The 20352-nt window shown below is 35.3% G+C and overlaps 2 protein-coding genes and 1 pseudogene across 4 annotated transcripts; 1 reads left to right on the top strand and 2 right to left on the bottom strand.

The window, feature by feature from the left end:
- Positions 1-442: 442 nt before the first annotated feature.
- Positions 443-8317, bottom strand: LOC110687478 (annotated as a pseudogene).
- A 1671-nt stretch (positions 8318-9988) lies between these two features.
- On the top strand, positions 9989-13168 carry LOC110687477. The gene is made up of 5 exons (XM_021864132.1): positions 9989-10734; positions 11444-11662; positions 12248-12346; positions 12613-12717; positions 12811-13168. The coding sequence occupies exons 1-5, from the start codon at positions 10213-10215 to the stop codon at positions 13003-13005; spliced, it is 1140 nt and encodes a 379-aa protein (XP_021719824.1). The 5' UTR covers positions 9989-10212; the 3' UTR covers positions 13006-13168.
- Positions 13169-16575: 3407 nt separating this feature from the next.
- Positions 16576-20083, bottom strand: LOC110687476 (CASP-like protein 2B1). Of its 3 annotated transcripts, none has more exons than XM_021864131.1 (4): positions 19606-20083; positions 19083-19330; positions 18692-18824; positions 16576-16852 (listed from the first exon to the last, which is right to left on the bottom strand). In XM_021864131.1, the coding sequence occupies exons 2-4, from the start codon at positions 19301-19303 to the stop codon at positions 16601-16603; spliced, it is 606 nt and encodes a 201-aa protein (XP_021719823.1). In that variant the 5' UTR covers positions 19304-19330; positions 19606-20083; the 3' UTR covers positions 16576-16600. The 3 variants fall into 3 exon arrangements, with proteins under 3 accessions (XP_021719823.1, XP_021719822.1, XP_021719820.1); XM_021864130.1 differs by having other exon boundaries at positions 19083-19327; positions 19606-20082; XM_021864128.1 differs by lacking the exon at positions 19606-20083 and having other exon boundaries at positions 19083-19429.
- Positions 20084-20352: the final 269 nt, after the last annotated feature.

Genomic DNA, 20352 nt, shown 5'->3' with positions numbered 1-20352 from the left:
ATATCCGATCTAATTTGAAAAAATAGAAATCCAAATATTTTGAATCAAGAAAATTCTGATCAGAGTCCAATTTAAAATCGCGGAACATAAAAAGTCAGATCGAATTTGAATATGTAAATTTTAATAGGCATTTGTTTACTGTATTACTGTAATTATAACAAGCCAATTTTTACAAAATTAAAAATCAAATATTTCGGAAATTCAAAAAAAAATTAAAAGGTAATCCCAATCCAATCCGAAAATTCCCAGATATCCGATCTGAAATACTCTATCCAAAACATAAAAAACAGAATGGGATATTCTAACATTTGGATTTGATCTAGTGGGCTGGATATTTGGCCTACTAGTTTTAGTACAAGATTATTGATCTATCAGGTTATGGAGTACTTCACAAGTTCACAAATCACAACAATCACAAGCATAGCTGTTGCAGGCTACAAAATTGAGGGAGAACGTCACAACAAATGATATTAATATTATTCATATACTACTATAACTTGAAGTCGTCAACCTAAAGTCAACTAACTTCGATTTGGCTATGCAGCACGAGAAAATTATTTGGTAAACAGGACAGAACATATAATACGACAGGGAAGAGCGAAACTTTGAAAGAGGGTTAAGGGGAGCGCGAGATAACTGTAAAGCTGATTTATCATGGTGACATATCCTGTGGTCTAAAAAGCAAAGTTTTGTACCCTATTGTGTTTATGTGGATGGAATCCTTCTTGTAACAATTACAAACAACCTGTGGTGATGGTAAATGCAATCTATATAATTCCCATATGAAGAAACTATGATCTCTTCTTATGACGGAGCAACACCCTTTCTTATTAGCATATCATATATACGGTCGATTTTGCCTGGTTCAATATCAAACAGGCAGTGCGCATCCACATTACTAGTCACATTGCCGCTGAAGATTTTAACAGATATGGTCTCCTGCATCTTCAGATACTGATGCGGGGATATCTTGGTCTCATGGCAGAGCTGCTTTTCCTGGCAAGGTACTCAAAAATTAAGACTTTCTGGAGTAAATAAAGAGATTATGAGTGCTCATAAAAGTTGAGGTGGAGGTGGTGTAAGGTATAAAATAAACTTACAGCTTCAGAAAGCAATTCTTCACCCGGATATCTCCCTATATCTAGCTCATGTATTAGCGAACCTGGATCCTTCACAGTTTCAGAGGTCATGGCAGCATTTTGTCCAAACTGACTGGCTGGACCAAGTTGAGCACTCTCTTTTGCTCTACGGGAACTTTCTTCAGCTTCCCTTTTTCTCTTAAGCTCAAAATACTTGTCTGCCTCGGCAGATGTACGGCAACCAACAGCTCGAGCTTCCTACATTCATCAAAGGAATCAACGTAATCACTTCACATAGCTACTAATAAAGAGTCTTCATAATTTTAGCAAGGGACGAAGACCCTATTTGGCTTTGGTTTATACTCTGTAACAGATTAAATAAATAATACGGAGTAATAATAATAATAATAATAATAAAGGCTTGTTACTGTCAAATACCAGATCATTGTTGCATTTCAAATCAAGGGTAAACCAGAAAGTAGAAACAATCTCTAGGGATGAGGTTCTGTAATTTTGATTAGGGAAATTTATCCTAGTGGCTCATCTGAGAAGAACTAAAAAGAGAAGATAATTTGAAATTCCTTGTACTAAGACTTTTTAGTAGTCATCAGAATCATCAGCCCACAGACGTTGCCTGCCGCCCAGCCGGGCAGTAAGCTGCCTTATCTATTAAATTTATGTATTTTCCAGATAGGGAAAAGAATAATTGGTTTTTTGTTTTTGTCTATCAAGTATCTTATTATTTACATAAAGCAGTTTCAATTAATATATAAATGTCAGTAACTAATAATAAAAGAAAGCAAAAATCAAGTTGAACTTGTTAAGTCTTTGGTGTTTACAAGCAAGCCTGAGGTTTCAGGATCCCAAGGATTTGTAAAATTAAGTCAACTCAACAAAGTCCAAACCAAGCATTACCTCAATATTGAAGAGATGGGTGGACCTATACAGCTCAAACTCGATTTGACTTGTTATACATGTAGCTGAATGAGCTTTATTTTACCTCAAGTTCCAAAATTCGCTTGTGAGTACGGTGTTCTGCGATGACAGCCTGTAGCATATCTTCGTGCTCTTCCTTAGAATGGAACCGCATGAATGGATCATATCGGCGACATATTGCCTTCTCTTCAGGAGACAAATCTTTCTCAAGGGATAAAGCAAATTTCTCTCAAGGATGAAATCCTTTCTTCTGTTTCTCTCATCAAGCCTGTGCAAGCAGAATTAATAACATCCTGCATTAAAAACCTTTTTATCCCCTCTGCCTTTCAAACCAAAGTGAAAATAAATGAATAATTAAATTGATAGTCTGAAGAGTTTTGATAGGGGGACTAAAGCAAGTTATCAAAATTGAAAAGTGTTAATTGGTGCCGGTGCAATATGACCATAAGATGGTCTAGCTCTGATTATCAATTTCAGGTACCATAAAATGTACATACTACGTATAAGTTAGGCCCTTCGTCTCAAGATGAACTTCACCTTCTTAGATTTGTGGTGTCCCAAAAATATTTATAGGGCCAAGGTATGAATGAGATAGGCCTCCCAGGGCCCTTTTGGGAACCCCGGGAAGAACCTCAATGCCTAACCTTGCCAAGTCAGAAAATGTTCTGCAATGACTAAATTTGAAGGCTATAATACATGAAATCAGACCATTTTCAGAGATTTTGGGACCCGGTGTCGAAAACTCAAGTGATGGTAGGGAATGCATCACGAGGTTATATAATGTTGTTTGAAACCATATACGGCCATTAATTGGTCACATAAAGGCCTTAGTGTCATTGAGTTGATGAAAGGAGACCTGTACGTAACTGGCTAAAATGCTAATTGAAGTTAAGAGGCAAAGTGGATAATTCCAACCGTCTAAATATGGTGTCCCGGGTCTCATAGGGTCTATGGGAAGCACCTTGTCCCCTTTTCTTTTCGAGCCCAAAAAAAGCTGAAAATTGTCCAAAATTGAAGGGTAATCCACACTTTCGAACCAATTTTGGTAATATTTTTCCAAAATTAAAGTAAATATGAAGGGTGCACTTCGGGGTCATAAAAGTTGGTTTGAAATCATAAAAGCCATTAAACCTGTATGTTCTTGAGTTAATGAAATAAGGCGTGTATGTAATTGGCTAAATTAAAGTTAAGAGACAAAGTGGATGGTTCCTAACTTCCTATCATCCAAATGCCCTCCTGGGATGTCTTAGGGTTCATGGGAAGCATCTTGTCTTCTTTTCATTTTGAACCCGAAAAAAAAAAAAAAAAAAAAAAAAAAAAAAAAAATCATTGAAGGCCATAATCCACACGTTTAGGCCAATTTTGGGAATTTTTTCCAAAATTAATGTGAATGTGAGGGGTGTCCCCTGAAGTCGTAAAAGTTGGTTTTGAACCATAAAAAAGCCTATCAATGGGTATATATACACTTACATTTCCCTTATCTCCCCTTTCCCTACACTTCATTTTTTGTCGCTGCCCAATAATTTATTCCAATTTTCTTAACAGTTGCTTACAATGATATAATCCAGACACTATGTATTTGCTTATAGAAACCTACATTAACTGATCTAGGTCTGATTGTCTGACACTTCCAATACACAAGATCAGAAGGAAAGAGAGGCAACAACAGATATTGATGCTTGTACACATACAGTTTAAGGATACAATAAGATTGAGGGCAGACAAAATTAGATAGCTACGGTAGAAAACCTGAGATGTTTGTTAAAGTAGTCGGTACGTGATGTAGCTTGATCGGACAACAAGCTCTCTTGATATAGTGTGACCTATAGGTCTGCGTGTCATCGTGGGATCTAGTCATAAACAGGCTAACAACTACACTTTCTAGTTATGTATTGCACTTTCATTTGCTAGTCAAGCAAAAAGGTTAGATTTGCACTTCCATTGAAGATGGTAATTTTAGAAAAGCTTATGTTCTCTTTCAACGCCTCTCCTATATGAATTGTGGTACATATTGCCCTCCCAGTAAATTACGTCCTCATATATTTATATTCATTCCACATTGAGTAGTATATCAAACTCATTAATACCCATAAAATGTACTGCATTTATGCATGGATTAGCTATTTTTGAGTGAGACAAGAATGGAATAAATCTGTATATTTAAAGATGTTTCCCTTTTGAAATTTGAAGTTATACCAACTTCTTAGGATAGAGGAAGTATATTCATATTAATGATGTACAGTCAAATATTTTCCATGAGTTGATAATAAAATTCAGAACAATCGAGCAATGTAAAACGATAATGAAGTAAATCACTTACTTTTTTGAGTAAATGCGCAGCACTCGCAACTTCAATTCACGCTCATCTTCAGTATCAGCATCCTTGAATTCCATATCTGCAAGAAGCTGCTCAGCATCGATGTCATATTCTGGATCAAATTCATGGCGCTTAAGGCTGAACCCGCTTAAACTCACCAAGGAGGAATCTTCCTCCTTTGGAGGTTTCTTTCCAATAGGATTTACATGAGAATCTGTGTTTTGAAGGCAAAATTTGTGAAACACATGATTAAGAAAATGAATTGCTCAGCTGCAGAAATGGAAATGACTCAGATAATGTTAAATGTGAGAAAGTAGAATGTCAACAGTTGGGCTCTTAAAAGGCCTTAGCAAAATCATCTAGAGTTTTGGACATGCATATGAATCTCCATACTAGGTCTACATGTCTATTGCTCCATGCTTCTTACGAGACCACTTTCTAGTTTTAAGAGGAAAAGAAAATTAAGTATAAGAGAGCTATTCATTAAGTAATTGACACAAGAAAAAATAAAAGCAATAGGTGCACCTACCTAAGATTTTTACTTAAGTCAATTACAACGTAGGTTTGACAATTGACACTACTCTCATCAATAAATATCGTATTTATTTTGTCTTTCAGATCATATTGTAAGAAAGAATTGCTTCACCTGCATTTTGGACGGATAATAAGCGGCTCGGTGGACCTCCCTTTGGCAATTCGTCAACTCTGTCAAATATATTTGAAAGGTATGGCATAAGAGTCCTGGTAACAGGCCTGCATTATACAATATGAGGAGTAAGATGCATACTTGACTCTGGAAGGAGAAAATGTAGGCTCTGTTTTCACAACATGATCACCAAATAGAGTTGAACCTGCAAGAATCATATGCACACAATTTCAGCAGAGATCATCACCATTTTGCCCATCTTTCATCTTTAATATACTTCGTATATAATTAAAATCACGCAGCAATGGGCATATCAGACCCAAAATTCAAGCACTGAAAAGAAATCACCAGTCCAAGTCCTAATTATCACAGTGAAAATTTGTCTTACTACTGGCAATCAATCACAAGTTCTGGGGAAGCAGTAATATCCTTCTCATATGACCTTATCTTGATTCCAATAAAGGCAATAGCCCATAAACTTTCTTTCAAGACATTAACATTAGAAAATTAATTTTTTGCAGGAATTAATGAATAATAATAATCTCCTTGATACTTGAACTCGAGGAAGTCACCAACATGATGCTAATCTTTCGATATAGATGAAATAAATTGCTATCAGCAAAAACTCATAAGTGAGATATATCATATTACCAAATAGGCAGGCATACATATATACATTAAAAATACACAAATAATAACCCAAACCTTTTCTATCTTCATCGTTTTCCTTTGCCATAGCAAGAAGGTCGTTCCGGTTTTTACCAACAACATGAGACATATCCTACAAGTAAAACATGACTATTTCAATTTTACAGGGGGAAAAAACAAGAAAAGTGGACAAATGAACAGAGTTTGATCCATATCATAACTCCATACCGGGAGAGGGAAAAATGGTGAATTCAAGTACACACTTCTGTAGTGGTTAATGCACTGCTCTTTGTTCTTTGTGCCCACATGCTCCGCAACCTCAGCCCAGTTTCCAAGACCGTACATTTCAAGCCCCTTTGAGCAAAATATTCAAAAATAAGAGGATGCAATCACACACATGGTAATCCCTCCATCCTTAGCAATGATTAAAAATAACACTAAAGACTATGCAACTCAGCTAGAAAGGCTTGAAAGAATTCAACACCTCCAAGAGCAGTATCTCTTCATCTGCATTCCAATCAGGAGAAATCAACGGGAAGGATAAACTATCCTGTCATGAAGGTATGAAGCACAAGTCACCAGCAGCCTCAATATCAGAAATAATGCTCAAGCAACAATCACCAATAGTTAAATTAATTAACATACTTATGGATCTAAAAGTTGGAACTTCAGAGTACCAACAGATAAATAATGAAGAATTTACTGACCATAACCCTGTAAGGATGATTACTTTTGTGAGGAGTCATTTCAACTCCGACAGAGAAGCACTCTATGCACAAGTCGAAATCAGGACACATAGCGCATTTGATACGAATTCGACCAGTGATATCTTTGTTGCAGTAGTTGCAATGGTATAAAGCCTTCTTTCCATCACCTGTCCCTTGCCCTGACTCGCCAAACAATAAACCAACAGCTTAGTTAAGTATGTTTAAATGTTTTAAGATATAGGCCTTATAAGGAAATTTTGGCAAATAGCTAGTTGCCATCTTTTTGAGTAGCTTTAAATTTGGATAAACAACCAAAGAAATATGTTCAATATTTCAATTGTTCCAAAAGCCAATTTTTTGGCCAGAAAGGAAAGGGCTAATCAGCTTAAATAATTGTTGTGTGCAAAAGTTGGCTTTTTAGTATATTAACATTATGAATAGCTAATATCTAACATGCTTTACCAAACATTTGTACAAACAATCAATGCCACTGATGTACTAAAATAGTCCGTAAAATTTAGCAACTAATAAACAAGCCAGGTGAATAAGCCAACATTGCATAGCTAAACAATGTAGTGTAGGTCATATCAAGGAAACTAAATTCCTATTCCACTTACCCCCTCTAACCCATTATTGCGATTTCCTATACAAAGTCGGGTCTTACCATCAGAGAATGATTGGCCATATAATACAGATACTTTTTCACTTTCGAGTAAGCCTATGAATATGCTTTATGAATTGTAATAACTCTAATCCTGAACCTTACCATATAAACCATTTTGTCGCTACTGTAAGTAGAATTTAACTGCATAAACAATGTTCCCTTTTCAAGTGCTCACATATCTCAGGCTAACCATGTTAATTAAGCTGTCTTGGGCAAAAATAAATACCTCCAAGAGCAGATTCTATACTTTCTCCACTAGAGACATTCTTTTTCCTTCTTGACCTGCAAAGAAACTACAGATGAGTTTACAAATTTCCAAGCCAACCAAGTACAAGAAAGTCGTAGTTGCGAATATAGAAACTGTAGAATTTAGACTCCCCTTTTTACAGTCATTTGATCACATTATACAAATTAAGAAAAGACAAAGGAATCATTTCTTTCATTGAAGGATCAGTGGATCACTAACGAACAGCAAACCCTTGATATAAAGGAATACTTAGCAGTTAGCAGCAGTATCAGTAATTAGCAACCTATTTCTTTGGTAATTATAAGAAAGGCATAAGAACATGAAATTGTAAACAAAAACAAGCTATAAACTCCACTAATCAAGAGCCATTTACTTCACCACAACCCAGCACAAAATAATCGAGCAAGATGATGATTCTCATTTCTCAATCAAAATATTAACTTTACTGATTGATCATCTATAGCCATTCTCAATAATATTAATGACAGCAAAAATAAAATACCAAAACAATTAATCAAGCAAGACAATATAACTCAACAAATTAACAAATTTTGGCAGAACAAGTAGAAAAAAACTAACTGTAATTCAAGTACAGCTTTAATTAATCAAAGATCACAACTTTAAATCAGATAAAAAAAAAAAAAGATTAAGAAAGAAATTAATTGAACAAAAAGGGAAAGAATAGACCTTTGAGTTGGGTCTTCATCAGAATGAAAAACACGAGAACGACCCATTGAATTGCTTCTTTTTCCTTGAAGCTGACGGCCAACAATAATGTATAAATAGAAGCCCTAGAAATTTATAAAGTATGCTTAATTTTGGTGGATTGATTCATGATTCTTGTAATGAGGCAGATAAGGTTAGAAAACAAGCAAATATGGTATCAAAACAGCGGATTTATACTGTTGACGCATGAGCAGATTTAGATAGAACAAACATCATATCATATCATATCATATCATGCCAACTTCAAACTCAGCAAACAGTGTTTCTGTTTCATCAACTGTCGTCTGTTCGGTGAGGAAAGAAAGGTACTAGGGGTGACATTCATTAGTTTTCAACATAATAAAATAATAACTCATTTATTTTTAAGACGATACTTATAACACTTTGATTTTTTGATGAATCATAAGAGAATGTATCAATATTAGAGTTGAATCTAAGACCAATAATCTTATTGAAAAATATATTCTACCATAATAGTTATGTTGCACTAATAGTTTGACTAATCATAAAAAATAGAGATATTAATCATATCAATTTAAACAATGTACTTATATTAACAAGATGACCGAGAGAGTGAGGGATAGCTCAAGTGGTTAGAACTTCCTTCTCGATTTCAGGAGATCCTGAGATCGATTCTCACCCCCGCCTTTGTGGCTCTCTAAACACCAAAAAAAAAAAAAAAAAAAATAAAGCCTTCTACAACCTTAAAAGTTTCTAACTTTCTACTAGAATATTTATTACCGATACCACCTACTACATAAAGATTTTACCAACAAATTTTTGCCGAATGATGACTATATAGTATATACACTAATTATATTTCCTTTATAAAAAGAAACTTTTATTTTTAAGGAGAAGGACCCGACCTATTAAATCAATAACTTTCATAAGTTGTTAGCCCAATACAAAAGTCCAACTACATTAAGTGATTAATTGTATTACTACCAAAACTAGACTTAGCCACCTTAATGGCTGTACAAAAGTGTACAAGTGAAACAATCATCTACAAATTATAGTGTACATACAAGTAACATGACATATAACATACACATGTCCTCCAATTGACACCGTACAACCAATTTTGATTTTTCTATATGTTTGATAATATTTCGTAATTGATGATGCATTTTTTGTAAGAATTCAAAATCTACATTGGTTAGAAATTTAGCTCCCCATTTGACAAAAACTTAAAGTGGGGACCTTCTCACCATTAGTACTAGCTCTCCATCCATTACTTTAATTTGGGGAGGTTAATAATATTGAAACCCTCTCAAAAGTAAAGTGGTCTCATTTTATACTATAAATTATTTTGTTAATATTAGTAAGGTATGGAAAGTAGGAGGGAGAAAAGGTGGTGGAGTATGAAAAAATAGGAGAGAGAAAGTAAATGGGGAGGGCAGTGAATGTATGTATGGAATTTCGAAATGAGAGGGATATGTGATAAAGTTAGTGGAAAGCGATGTGGACTAATAAGGAGATGAGAGAGAAATTATGGGGAGCCTAATGAATGTGGATGCTCTTAATGCATGAACATATCACTCAAGCACACGTGACCTAGTCCATATTAAGCATTGTACTTGTCGCACAAATGGGACAAGTTCGGTTACGAATAAATCCGCCATCTCCATACCCAATAAAAGCACATAAAGTTTTATTGGTGGCACCTTTATATCCTACGTGCCTATTAACACATATATTTTTGGTGCATACTAATATCATTGAGTGCTAAATTTCACTGCTTAGCCGTGTTTAATACTAATTGCACATATGAGATAAGCTAACTAGAATCTGGGCTCGTTATTTATTAATCAAAGCAATACACGGGCGATTTGTACTCGTCATGTGACATAATGCTCTCAAGTTGAAGTAGTATATGTCCTCAAAGGAGCAACTCAAATGATACGCCCAATCTAAATGGACCAACAATTACCAATACGGCGGTAGTTGCTTAACGTACCAGTTACCAGTTTACCACATACCGTCATACAGATAGATATACGGAGTAGTAGCAACAAATAGTGACTCATCGATTATCCCGCGCTATCAACAATTTGAATTCCACCCGACAACAAACTGCTACTTGTCAAAAAGACTAACACAAAACAAATCCAATTCCCCTATTTATCTTTCTTCTCTGTTGTTTTCCATAATTCAATTTCAAATTCTATTAACCCTACATTTCCCCCCTTTTATTTTTTATTTTGATTATCTCACTTCTCTTTCTCAACAATCAAATATTCAAATGTCATCCTCTGGATTTCGAAAAGCTGCTTCTCGTTACAATTCATTCGATTCACAAACTTCACCATCATCATCCACTGAATTCAATTCAAACCCTAAATCATTCCTCCCCAAAAATCAACTTCTCAAAAACAATGCAATTACCAAGCTTAATTCTACCAAACCCGACCATAATTTCACTACTATGGTCAAGAAATTCATGGAGAAGAGATCAATTTCAAGCTCCAAAACCAAGAACAATGGCGATCGACCATTGCCATTGATCATTCCAGCTGATTTTATAGCAGAGGATTTGAAGAAATCTGCTAGGAAAGGCTCGAATTTCAGCGCACTTCCTAAGAAATTATTTGGTAAAGGATCGAATTCAAGTGAGAAGAAGGTGAAAGCATTGACGGAAGTGAAGACGAATACCAGAACACTAGCAATGGTGCTCAGGAGTGAGAGAGAGCTTCTGAGCTTAAATAAAGATCAGGAAGCACAGATTTCTGACCTCAAATCTTTGCTCCAAGAACGCAATCTTGAAGTAATTTTCACTTCCCTGTTTTTTTTAATCATATGCATGTTGGTTTTAGCTTATAGAGAGTGATAAAGGATAGTGATTTAAACGAGATTTGATTCCATGTCTCGATACTAACTACGAGCACCTTCTAGACTTTAACCAACTAAGCTGGTTAACATTAGTCTTTTACGGAGTATTAATTTGTTGTAAATATGTTTTAATAAGCGTTTGAATTTTTTGATAATGTTTATAAGTTTGCTGATGAAAATTTGGATGAAATAAGCTGATTCCATGTTATTGATGATTTTCCGTTTTTTTTTTTGGTAGAGGAAAGCTTGAAAGAGACAGATACCATGCCATATAAAGTTTACTTTTTTAAGAAAAATTTCTTTGCTTTTGGCTCGACTGACTTTGTGCATGTTAGTTTTAGTGTAAAGTGAGCTACAAAGGGTAGTGGTTTTAATGAGATTCGATTCCATGTCTCAGATACTGCTGCAAGCTTCTCAAAGCTTAATCAACTAAGTTAATTAGTGTTAATCTGTTATTAATTTATTATTAATGTAGTTAATAAGCATTTGAATTTTGGATCTATATATATAATGACAAATTTGAACGGAATGAATTACAATCACTTCATTATTGTACTTGATCTATAAAATGATATGTTTAGTTTGCACAATGAAGAAGTTCAGTACGTGGTGTCATTTTATTTGTTTTACTTCAATTACAACAGGTAGAGAAGTTAAAGAATTTGTGCTTGAAACAAAGGGAAGAAATAAAGGCACTGAAAAGTGCCATCTTATTTCCTGAAGAAATGAATTCTCAACTTGAAGAGCTTTTAGAGAAACAAGGCTCTGAACTCAAGCAAGCTAAGCAAGTCATTCCAACTCTTCAGAGGCAGATTTCTTCCCTCACGGGTCAGTTACAATGCCTTTCAGAAGACCTTGCAGAGGTATCATTTCGACAACTATTGCTTCAACGATTCCTAATCGTTTTTATAGCGAAATGCTTTCGATTTTTAGTGTTCATTGCTTGTTTGAAGGACACTCAGGAGTCGTAGTAATCCTTATACCACTACTGTCTAAGGTTGCTTTTATATTTAGAGTTTGATAGATGTTACTATGACACTTGCAACTGTTGCAAATTGGATATTAAGTGTTTCAATTGAGGGGAATTTAACTATTGCAATTGTTGCAAATTGGAATCTATCTTTTAGTATCACATAACAAGTTCTTCAGATCCCAAGGGCTTAGTATGAAATACAATTGCAGTGGATAGTCTGCCTTTTGGCTTATGCATAATAACTTGTTCATAACACAAACATTCTGATGCCCGAATATTGGTGAGCTTTTTTAACTTTGTATTCTATATGTCGGAAGTATGCAACTCAGAAACAGGTATACAACTACAAGAGTGTATATATGACTATATAACTATAAGTAAATATTTTAAATAAGCTTTGACTGCTTTGTTAGTTTGTTACTGTCTTCATATTTTCATACCACATTGTGATTAGTAGATATTGTTGTGAATACAGGTGAAGGCAGTGAAGTATACAAGCAATTCATGCGTTGATGGTAATTTTAGCTCACCAAGGACACCAATATATGATCAAGAAGAGGCTGCTAATTCCCTGGTATGTAAAAATATTTCACAATCAAACTACATAAAGTATTTATTTATGATCGAACCTTTATACATAGACAGATAGACTGGAGTCAGGTGACTGTCATTCCAAATGCTTGCGATTGTCTTGGGTCAAGCTTTTAAGGTTAACCTTGAGAATTTGTCAGCTTACTAATGAACCTTAAACTGTGAGATACAGTACAACTTTTAATTTGGATCCTCCTCTTTGGGAATATGCCTTGTTGTCTAAGTGCTATAGCGAAACAATTATTTCAGGATTTCAGCGACGATGATCCAACAACTCCTGACAGTCCAGTTGACATGCTGCTGAGGGATGTAAACCCTTGCTTGACACCCTGCTATTCGAAGATGAAATCGAAGGTATGAATCCCACCTTTACATTAGTTCAAGGTGTATTGTAAATGTTTTGTTTCTAAATGGAAACATTTATACTTTTCAATGTTGATATTATAGGAGTTTGGGGTGATAAGGTGTGATTATATTGAAGAGGAGGCTTATGAAGTAAATCAGGAAGCTAATAAACTGTCAAGAAGTTCTGATCATTATAGAGGTTTGAGACCTGGAAACAACACAGCTCGTGCAAATTTTCGCAGGTCTGATGAAAATAGATACAGATACGGAAAGAGAATGGACCATCAAGCTATCTGAATCATATATGTAACCTCCTATCAATTCTGTTTTTTTTATTTTATTATTATTATTTGCTGTTGATCAGTTTTAAGTGTTGAATAATTTTGTCTGAAGTTGAGGGCTTGGACAACTATCCTCTATGTAATTGTCTGATCGTAGTATAATATGCATCTTCAAGATATTGGAGAGGACGGTAAGTACACTAGGAACCACCCAAATTCCAGATACAAGATGGTGTAACTGTTGCCTCAAGGCCTCCAACATTGAAAGACTATTTGTTTACTGTTAATAAAAAAGGTGGATAAAGTGATAAACAGAAACTCTGCTTCAAATTATAACCAATATGGCAATATCTAAGGGGGGTTAGATTACATTGAAATTGCTTTGGTTTGTTGAAAAATAAGTAAGGCAAGTATGCCCTCTTTGATCTTATTTAAGGAGGCAACAACCAATGCTTCCAGCCCTGGTAGTCTAAGACGGCAACACTTGCACGGATATAGATTCGCTCTCTATGATCTTATCGTATAGCATGTCTATGCCTATGATGTTGATAAATTAACAGTGCTTTTGCAAGTGTGCATGATTATGCATGAATGTCCAACAACAGAAACTTTACCAAAATTTTAGAGTTTAGACAACAGAGTAATCTTCGTAAAATAAATTGCAAGGTTATTATGAAAAAGAAAGTGAAACAAATATTGAAAGAAAATATTACATGGATTATTAAGAACAAAATGCCTATGGTTTTTTACTTTTTTTTTAAAGAGAAGCCAGTGTGCCTATCATTCTATCATTGTAAGCTGCTACACTCATACACTCATATACTAAATGTCCCGCTCTTTGGCACTGTAAATTCCAGAACCTTCCTTGACCGAGGGTCTTGGTTCTTAAGTTGCAATCGACAAGATAAGACCCTTCCAGCCTACTAACAGAGCTACGAGGCCTACTACGACACAGCTTCAAGTAAGCAATATTTGGGTCATTAGGATGCATACCAAGAATGGTACAGCCATGGACTTTTGGTCCCCATTTCAGGCTGCCTGTCAGATCCATAATGTTGAATTTATACATTGGTCTCCAGTAGCAGTCATCAAGATTACAGGTATGCATGTCATATCCTTTGAGCTGCCAAAAGCAAAGATCTAGAAATACGTCTGCAAATTGGCTGATCCACAAGGAGCCATCAGATACGCTTAAGCCTTCCACTCTAGAACTTCGGCAAACTTGTAGTCGTGATGGCTGGTGAATGACACCGAGGATTACCTTTTCGTAGGGATCATAAACAACAATTCTATCCCCAGCACGCCAATGAAGACGTCTATTGAGGAGTATAGACTGAGAGTCATCTGGATTTGCGTACCATCTCATTTCTTGTAATTTCATTAGTCCATTGACCAGAGTGTGATGAGAAGGTCTCCACCTCATATTGGGTACGCGGGTGCATCTGCTGGCACTGATGCTCGTGGTGAAACCTCACAACCTGAAACTTGCAGTTGCTGCAGAGTGGCTGCTGGAGTTGCAGAAGACATCTATTCCTGCAGAGTTCGACAATGAAGCCAATATGAACACGAGTGTGAAGACGAGGAGCAGGAGGGAGGGCTACCCATTGCTTGGTGAACGGATTGCAGATGTAGTATTGAGATTGGTGGAACCTGCCAGTAGTGCACAGCAATAAGCCACCAGATGATCCTGCTGCAATCCAGCCAAACCTTATTAGGATTATCTACTGGCAGTTGAAAGCAAGGCAGGAAATCAAGTGACAATTTGAAACCTGTACGAGCATTCATGATCATAAGCACTTGATTCATGCTGGTATGCAGATCAACAACGACACGATCACAAACACGACAATCATCCTCTTTTTTCCCTTCAACATCCTCCTCCTTGATTTCAAGCTTCATAATCCAGCCACTAGTCAATTTGCAAACTACACAACAATTATAATCCTTTATTTTCCTTTTCCTTTCTCCTTTTGATGATGTAATGTCTTGATTTGGATTGTCATCATTATTTTGCATATCAATATCATGATCATTAGCAGCCATATCAAGATTTATAAATTGATGAATAATTGTTTCTCGACTTTCTTCCCTTCCTTTCCTCTGAAAACCTAATAATAATTTGATTAATTTCAGTATTCCGTACAATGCATATATATAAGGTATAGGCGTATTCTTTCAAAAAAAAAAAAAAATATCCTTTATATATAGTCATTTAAATAAATAGATTAATAAATACTGATCTTTTCTTTGTATTTGATTTGGTAAAATCTTCATCTTACAACAATATAAAGATAAAAAAATCTTCTTTCAAAAAAAAAAAAAAAAACTCTGAACTCATTAAATATCATTATAATGACGAAAAATTCTATTGTAATTTCTGTTTCGGGGTTTTCTGATGTCCTGCAGGAGAGTTACAATTCCGAGACTGGAACCGGACGCCTGTACCTGCAAAACAAACGGATGCTCCGGATGATTGGAGATCCGCCTTCGACGGTCAAGTTAGTACTTGATTAAGGAGTAATTAATGCGGAAATTAAAGTGATTGGGTCTCTCTAGGTGAGAGTGTTTAATGTGCGTAATCTCCCTTAATGAGGATTAAGGGAGGTATTTATAACCTTGGGAAACGTGCCAATCCTAGGTTTAGGTTAACCTAGGGCTGATTGGGCTTTCCTCGGAAGTTGGGCCTGGGTGGCCGGTTTCTCCATTAAGCATGGAGTATGCCACGTGTCATGACATAATAGGTCCAGGGTGGACGAATAAGCGTGTGCCACGTGGAAAGCCCTGACAGTTCCAACTGGGGGACACTTGGCAGGACCTGATTGGCCCACGTGGCGCATTCCGATTGGTGGGAGCAAAATCCCCTAATCAATTTCCATCTAGCAAAAAGGATTAGAGATTTATCACTAATAAAGTAAAAATTCTTAGGATAAATTGCAATACAATTGTCAACAATTGAAATGTTGAAGATGGTGCAATTTTAAAGAAAGGAGAGAGTAGATGATAGAAAGTATGAAACATGAAGAGCATAAATTTCAAGATTTAAGTGAAAAATGATTGCACATAATGGCTAAATACAAAACCTACTTTGAAACTTGTTAAGTTGTAACAATACTTCCATCAAGAGCAAACACTTAATTACACAAGATTAGGGTTGGCAATCCCTGACCCGACCCGAAGTTACTGAGAGAAACCCAAACCCAACATGACCCAAACCCGAACAACCCAAATTCGACCCGATTTGACCTAAATTTCATATTTCGTAATAATATTTAGTTTTACACTATTTTTGATAGTTTCTAAGCACAATCCGAACCCAACCTACTAACCCGAATTGCCACCCCTACACTAGATCAGCTAAAGCTTTACCATAGCTATTCCTATATTATTTTAGAACTACTAGAGAGAACTACATTTTCCACATCGAAAAATGCTTTCGAGTCACAATTACATTGACATTGATAAAAACTACTCCGGAAACGAGCCATAATATATATATATATATATATATATATATATATATATATATATATATATATATATATATATATATATATATATATATATATATATATATATATATATATATATATACACATTCCTATTCTACTCGCCTACCATCTTGTATTTCTCTTTCCTTTGTTACCTCCATATAAGCGAAAGAGGCTATAAGCCGAGATGCCAGAGAGAATCACCGTGCAAAGACTAACCACCACAGAACTTGCTAATCCTTCTGCAATTTGGTTACAAAACTTCGGATAGAAACCACATGTCTTCATCCATTGTAGTTCTGCTTGTCCAAACTTTCCAATCACAGATGACTGTACAGCTGCTGCTACTGCTGCAAGGGTCAGATACGCCATAACCTGCATATGCAAAAGTTGTGTTACTTGGCCTGTGAAAAATACTTGTATCATACTTGAGACTTAGGAATATCTAACACAGATATGGAGAAGCTTTTTAATGTTCTCCTAACTTCCGATCATATTTCAAGGGTCATACATACATGTTGGACATGTCTATTTCAAGGACAGAGTAGAGTAATAATTGAGTACACCAGCATACATCTAAGTTAATAATTTCATGGGCCTCCCTCAGTTTCTAGTAACGAACCCATTGCATTACTGGCAGTTTTGGTAACATTACAAATGAAACAGGAAGACCAATTCAAGATTACAAGATTACTGTGTATGCATATTACTGGAAAAAGTTACAAGGAAATTTGCTTGCTTTTTGCTTTTCCAGGATTTAGTAGCAAGATCCTGAATTTTAACATCATCTTAACATAATCAATTTTTATTCTTTTAGACAAACATACTAAATTCTAGATGTGCCCTAATGATCATATAGCACTGGGAGTTCGACCAGATTGCACTTCTACAAGATACAAAACCAAAGACTTGACAACAGCATTAACTCATTAATGTAATAATGTGGCACTTCTAGAAGATACCAGAACCAAGAGTTAATAACAGTATTAACTCATTGCCTAATGTGGTACTTGGCGACTTGGCATGACGAATAAACTTCACTGAATGAGAGATTTGTATGGGGACTTATTATAATCTAGATTCCCTTGTCTCCTATCGTTTTGTTGGATCCTACATTTTTAGAATAAGTTTCTTATGAAACACAAACATGTACATGGAGGTAGAACCGTACAACCGTGCAGAAAATACAGTGAAGGCCACAGAACAAGAAACTTCGAATAGAGTTCACTTCTTTTTGTTCATTCGTATTCTCAGTTTTTCTGGAAACCTTTCAGGTTTAACCACTATCATGCACATGGCATAGTTATAACTCTCCTCTTCTTCCTAAACAAAGAAGATCTACTATTTATTACAGAATGGCCAATGTGATAATAGGATCCATAACAGAACACCTGAGGCACCCACCAGTAGTGTGTCTAAGCGTGGTCTATAAATGCAGCCTTTATCTCCAAGGCACTAACTAATATAGAGATTCATTTCGATCTACTAATCCGTAAATGGTTCAAATCATTGGGTCCAACCATCACTTATTTTTAAGCCCCTTGTTAACAAAATACTCCGTAATAACTTGTGGCCCATGAACTCTCTAATACTATATTAAGCAAACTTGCACACATGCTTTAAAGAAAATGTACAAGGTCTATAGTCTATTTTCTCAATGGACCCTCAAATCGTACATAATGGTAGGTGTCAGTACAATTTATGATACTTCTTTAATGGTGATGGAGTTTGCATTACTTGAGGAACAAAGGGACCAGTAAGCTAGACAAGATAGGTTATGAATTGATCCTAAGGAAACTTAATGTCTGGCCCACTAAATTATACCAATTAATAGATAGCATACAAATTTTGCATCAATTTTGTTCGTTGGATTAGAAAAATATTTACTTAACCTTGAGGATTACCAATTTAACAAGATCATAAACATACTTTCTACTTGCCTTATATTACTTCTTCAATATTATCTGTCAGTTAATGTATCAACGCTCAGTTAATTGTGAAATTACAATATCAATACCATATTATATGTCAATTTTGCAATAATTCAAATTGTAACAACCAAGCAGTTTCTTAACCAAAAGTCACTATTTCTCACACAAAGAAATCATTTATCATAGAATTCTACTAATAAAAAACAACTACACATGAACTTAAAATAACACGAAAATACAAAATAAATGTAAAGCATAATAACGTATGAGTAAATCAATATACCTGATCACCAGAGAAGATGACCCAAGCAAGAGGTTTGCTAAAGAGAACACTTCCCGTAATCACTCCCAAAATACACCTCACTGTTTGCACCAATGAATAAGCAGCAACTATCCCATTAGCTATCACCAAGAACCTGATTACCAAATTAAATTTACAACATCAATACTTGTACGAAAAAATAACATAAACATACACTAAAACATTGTAAGGGTAAGAAATAGATTAAATTCAGTAACTATTTCTTAAGAATCAAGTGAGAGCTCAATGGTAGAGTTTCGGCCTCGGGTTCGATTCTACTTACATTTTCTCATTACCCACAAGCAAATGCAAGTAGAATTGAACCCGAGGCTCGGGTTCAATTAGGGTAAGTAAGTAAGTAAGTAAATCTTACACAAGGGACTTCATGTCGGTGAAAGAAGCCTTCTTAGTGATGGCAAAGATGACCTTAACCTCACTATCTAAGCCAACAAGAGCAGCAGCAGCAACACCCAACCCTAATATCAAAACCCTTAACACCAATTCTGCTATTTTCATCCTCCTTTCAACAGCCACTTTTGCAGTGCAACTTCCATGGTGAACTGCCACATTTCCAGGACTAATTCCAAAATTCATCTTCAACTTCTTTTTCACAACAAACTTCTAATTCAAAGCAACTATGTTAGAGACTTAAAGCAAGAGAAGAGGAAAGTAACAAACTTTTCTCTTATTCACAATCAGCCCAAAATGGATAACAAGAAAATGAACTAAATTGCAAATATATATAGTCACAAATAAACATGAACAAGCACTTAGGAACAAATTATTGTGGACCCATCAAATTAAATATGCAAATCAATATTCACCACAAATTATGTAAAAACTTGAATATAACCACAGTACAATTAAAAAAAAAAATGAAAGAGATGAATACTCACTTTTTAGGGGAGGGAAACAGGTGCAAGGCTCAAAGAAGTGACAAATGGTCAAAATGAACAATTGTGAAAGCAAGAAAAGAAATAGGTGTCCTAGAAGAAATTACTAAGCACAGTTTAGATTGAACAATGGAAGGCTAAAATTCAATCTTTACTTTATGGAGTACAAACTCAAACAGTAAGAAAAATAAAAAATGAGGACATTAAATTGAAGTAGAAGGAGGGGTCAGAGCATTAAAGAAGGCTGAAATGAGTTGGAGCTTTCTTATGGGGAAGGGCAGTTCCTCGTCCCAAGATGTAAGTGCATTCAGAGAGAAAAATGGTAGGAACAAGTATTTATGAAGGCCCATTACTTCTTCTACTACAGTCTACAAATAATAAGGTAGTCGTAGCAAGTTAATGAAGTGATGTAAGACTAGTGGTTCTCTGGATCTTCATTGTTTTTGTGTTCATTTGTTTTAAGTGGAAAGTTTCTTAGTGTTACTAGGTGTTAACTGAATTGGGGTAACTTGTAACTAGTATAGTGATGGGTCCATGAGGGGGTTTGCTATAATGATTTCCAACCACAACAATATGGTAATTTTTGAATTATTTTTTATGTTATTGGGTTTGTCTTTTACTTCTAAATGAACAAACAACGCTTAAAATTGAATGCAGTGATCATATGTTTTGGTTAATGCCTTATCTTGTGTCTAAAGTGATCATATGTTTTGGTTAATGCCTTATCTTGTGTCTAATCTCGTTTTGTTT

The sequence above is a fragment of the Chenopodium quinoa genome, unplaced genomic scaffold (assembly GCF_001683475.1).
Source record: "Chenopodium quinoa cultivar QQ74 unplaced genomic scaffold, ASM168347v1, whole genome shotgun sequence".
In the NCBI taxonomy this organism is placed as follows: domain Eukaryota; kingdom Viridiplantae; phylum Streptophyta; class Magnoliopsida; order Caryophyllales; family Amaranthaceae; genus Chenopodium; species Chenopodium quinoa.
This window is presented reverse-complemented; position numbering and strand designations above follow the sequence as displayed.

What these genes read in the sequence shown, in the direction of transcription:
- LOC110687476 (XM_021864131.1), bottom strand. Translation starts at nt 19,303, where the DNA reads ATGAATTTTGGAATTAGTCCTGGAAATGTGGCAGTTCACCATGGAAGT. An exon ending in ACCGACATGAAGTCCCTTGT is followed by an intron (nt 18,825 to 19,082) that starts GTAAGATTTACT and finishes TTTGGTAATCAG; the next exon opens with GTTCTTGGTGATAGCTAATG. An exon ending in TCATCTTCTCTGGTGATCAG is followed by an intron (nt 16,853 to 18,691) that starts GTATATTGATTT and finishes TTGCATATGCAG; the next exon opens with GTTATGGCGTATCTGACCCT.
- LOC110687477 (XM_021864132.1), top strand. Translation starts at nt 10,213, where the DNA reads ATGTCATCCTCTGGATTTCGAAAAGCTGCTTCTCGTTACAATTCATTC. An exon ending in TTTCAGAAGACCTTGCAGAG is followed by an intron (nt 11,663 to 12,247) that starts GTATCATTTCGA and finishes TTGTGAATACAG; the next exon opens with GTGAAGGCAGTGAAGTATAC. An exon ending in AAGAGGCTGCTAATTCCCTG is followed by an intron (nt 12,347 to 12,612) that starts GTATGTAAAAAT and finishes CAATTATTTCAG; the next exon opens with GATTTCAGCGACGATGATCC.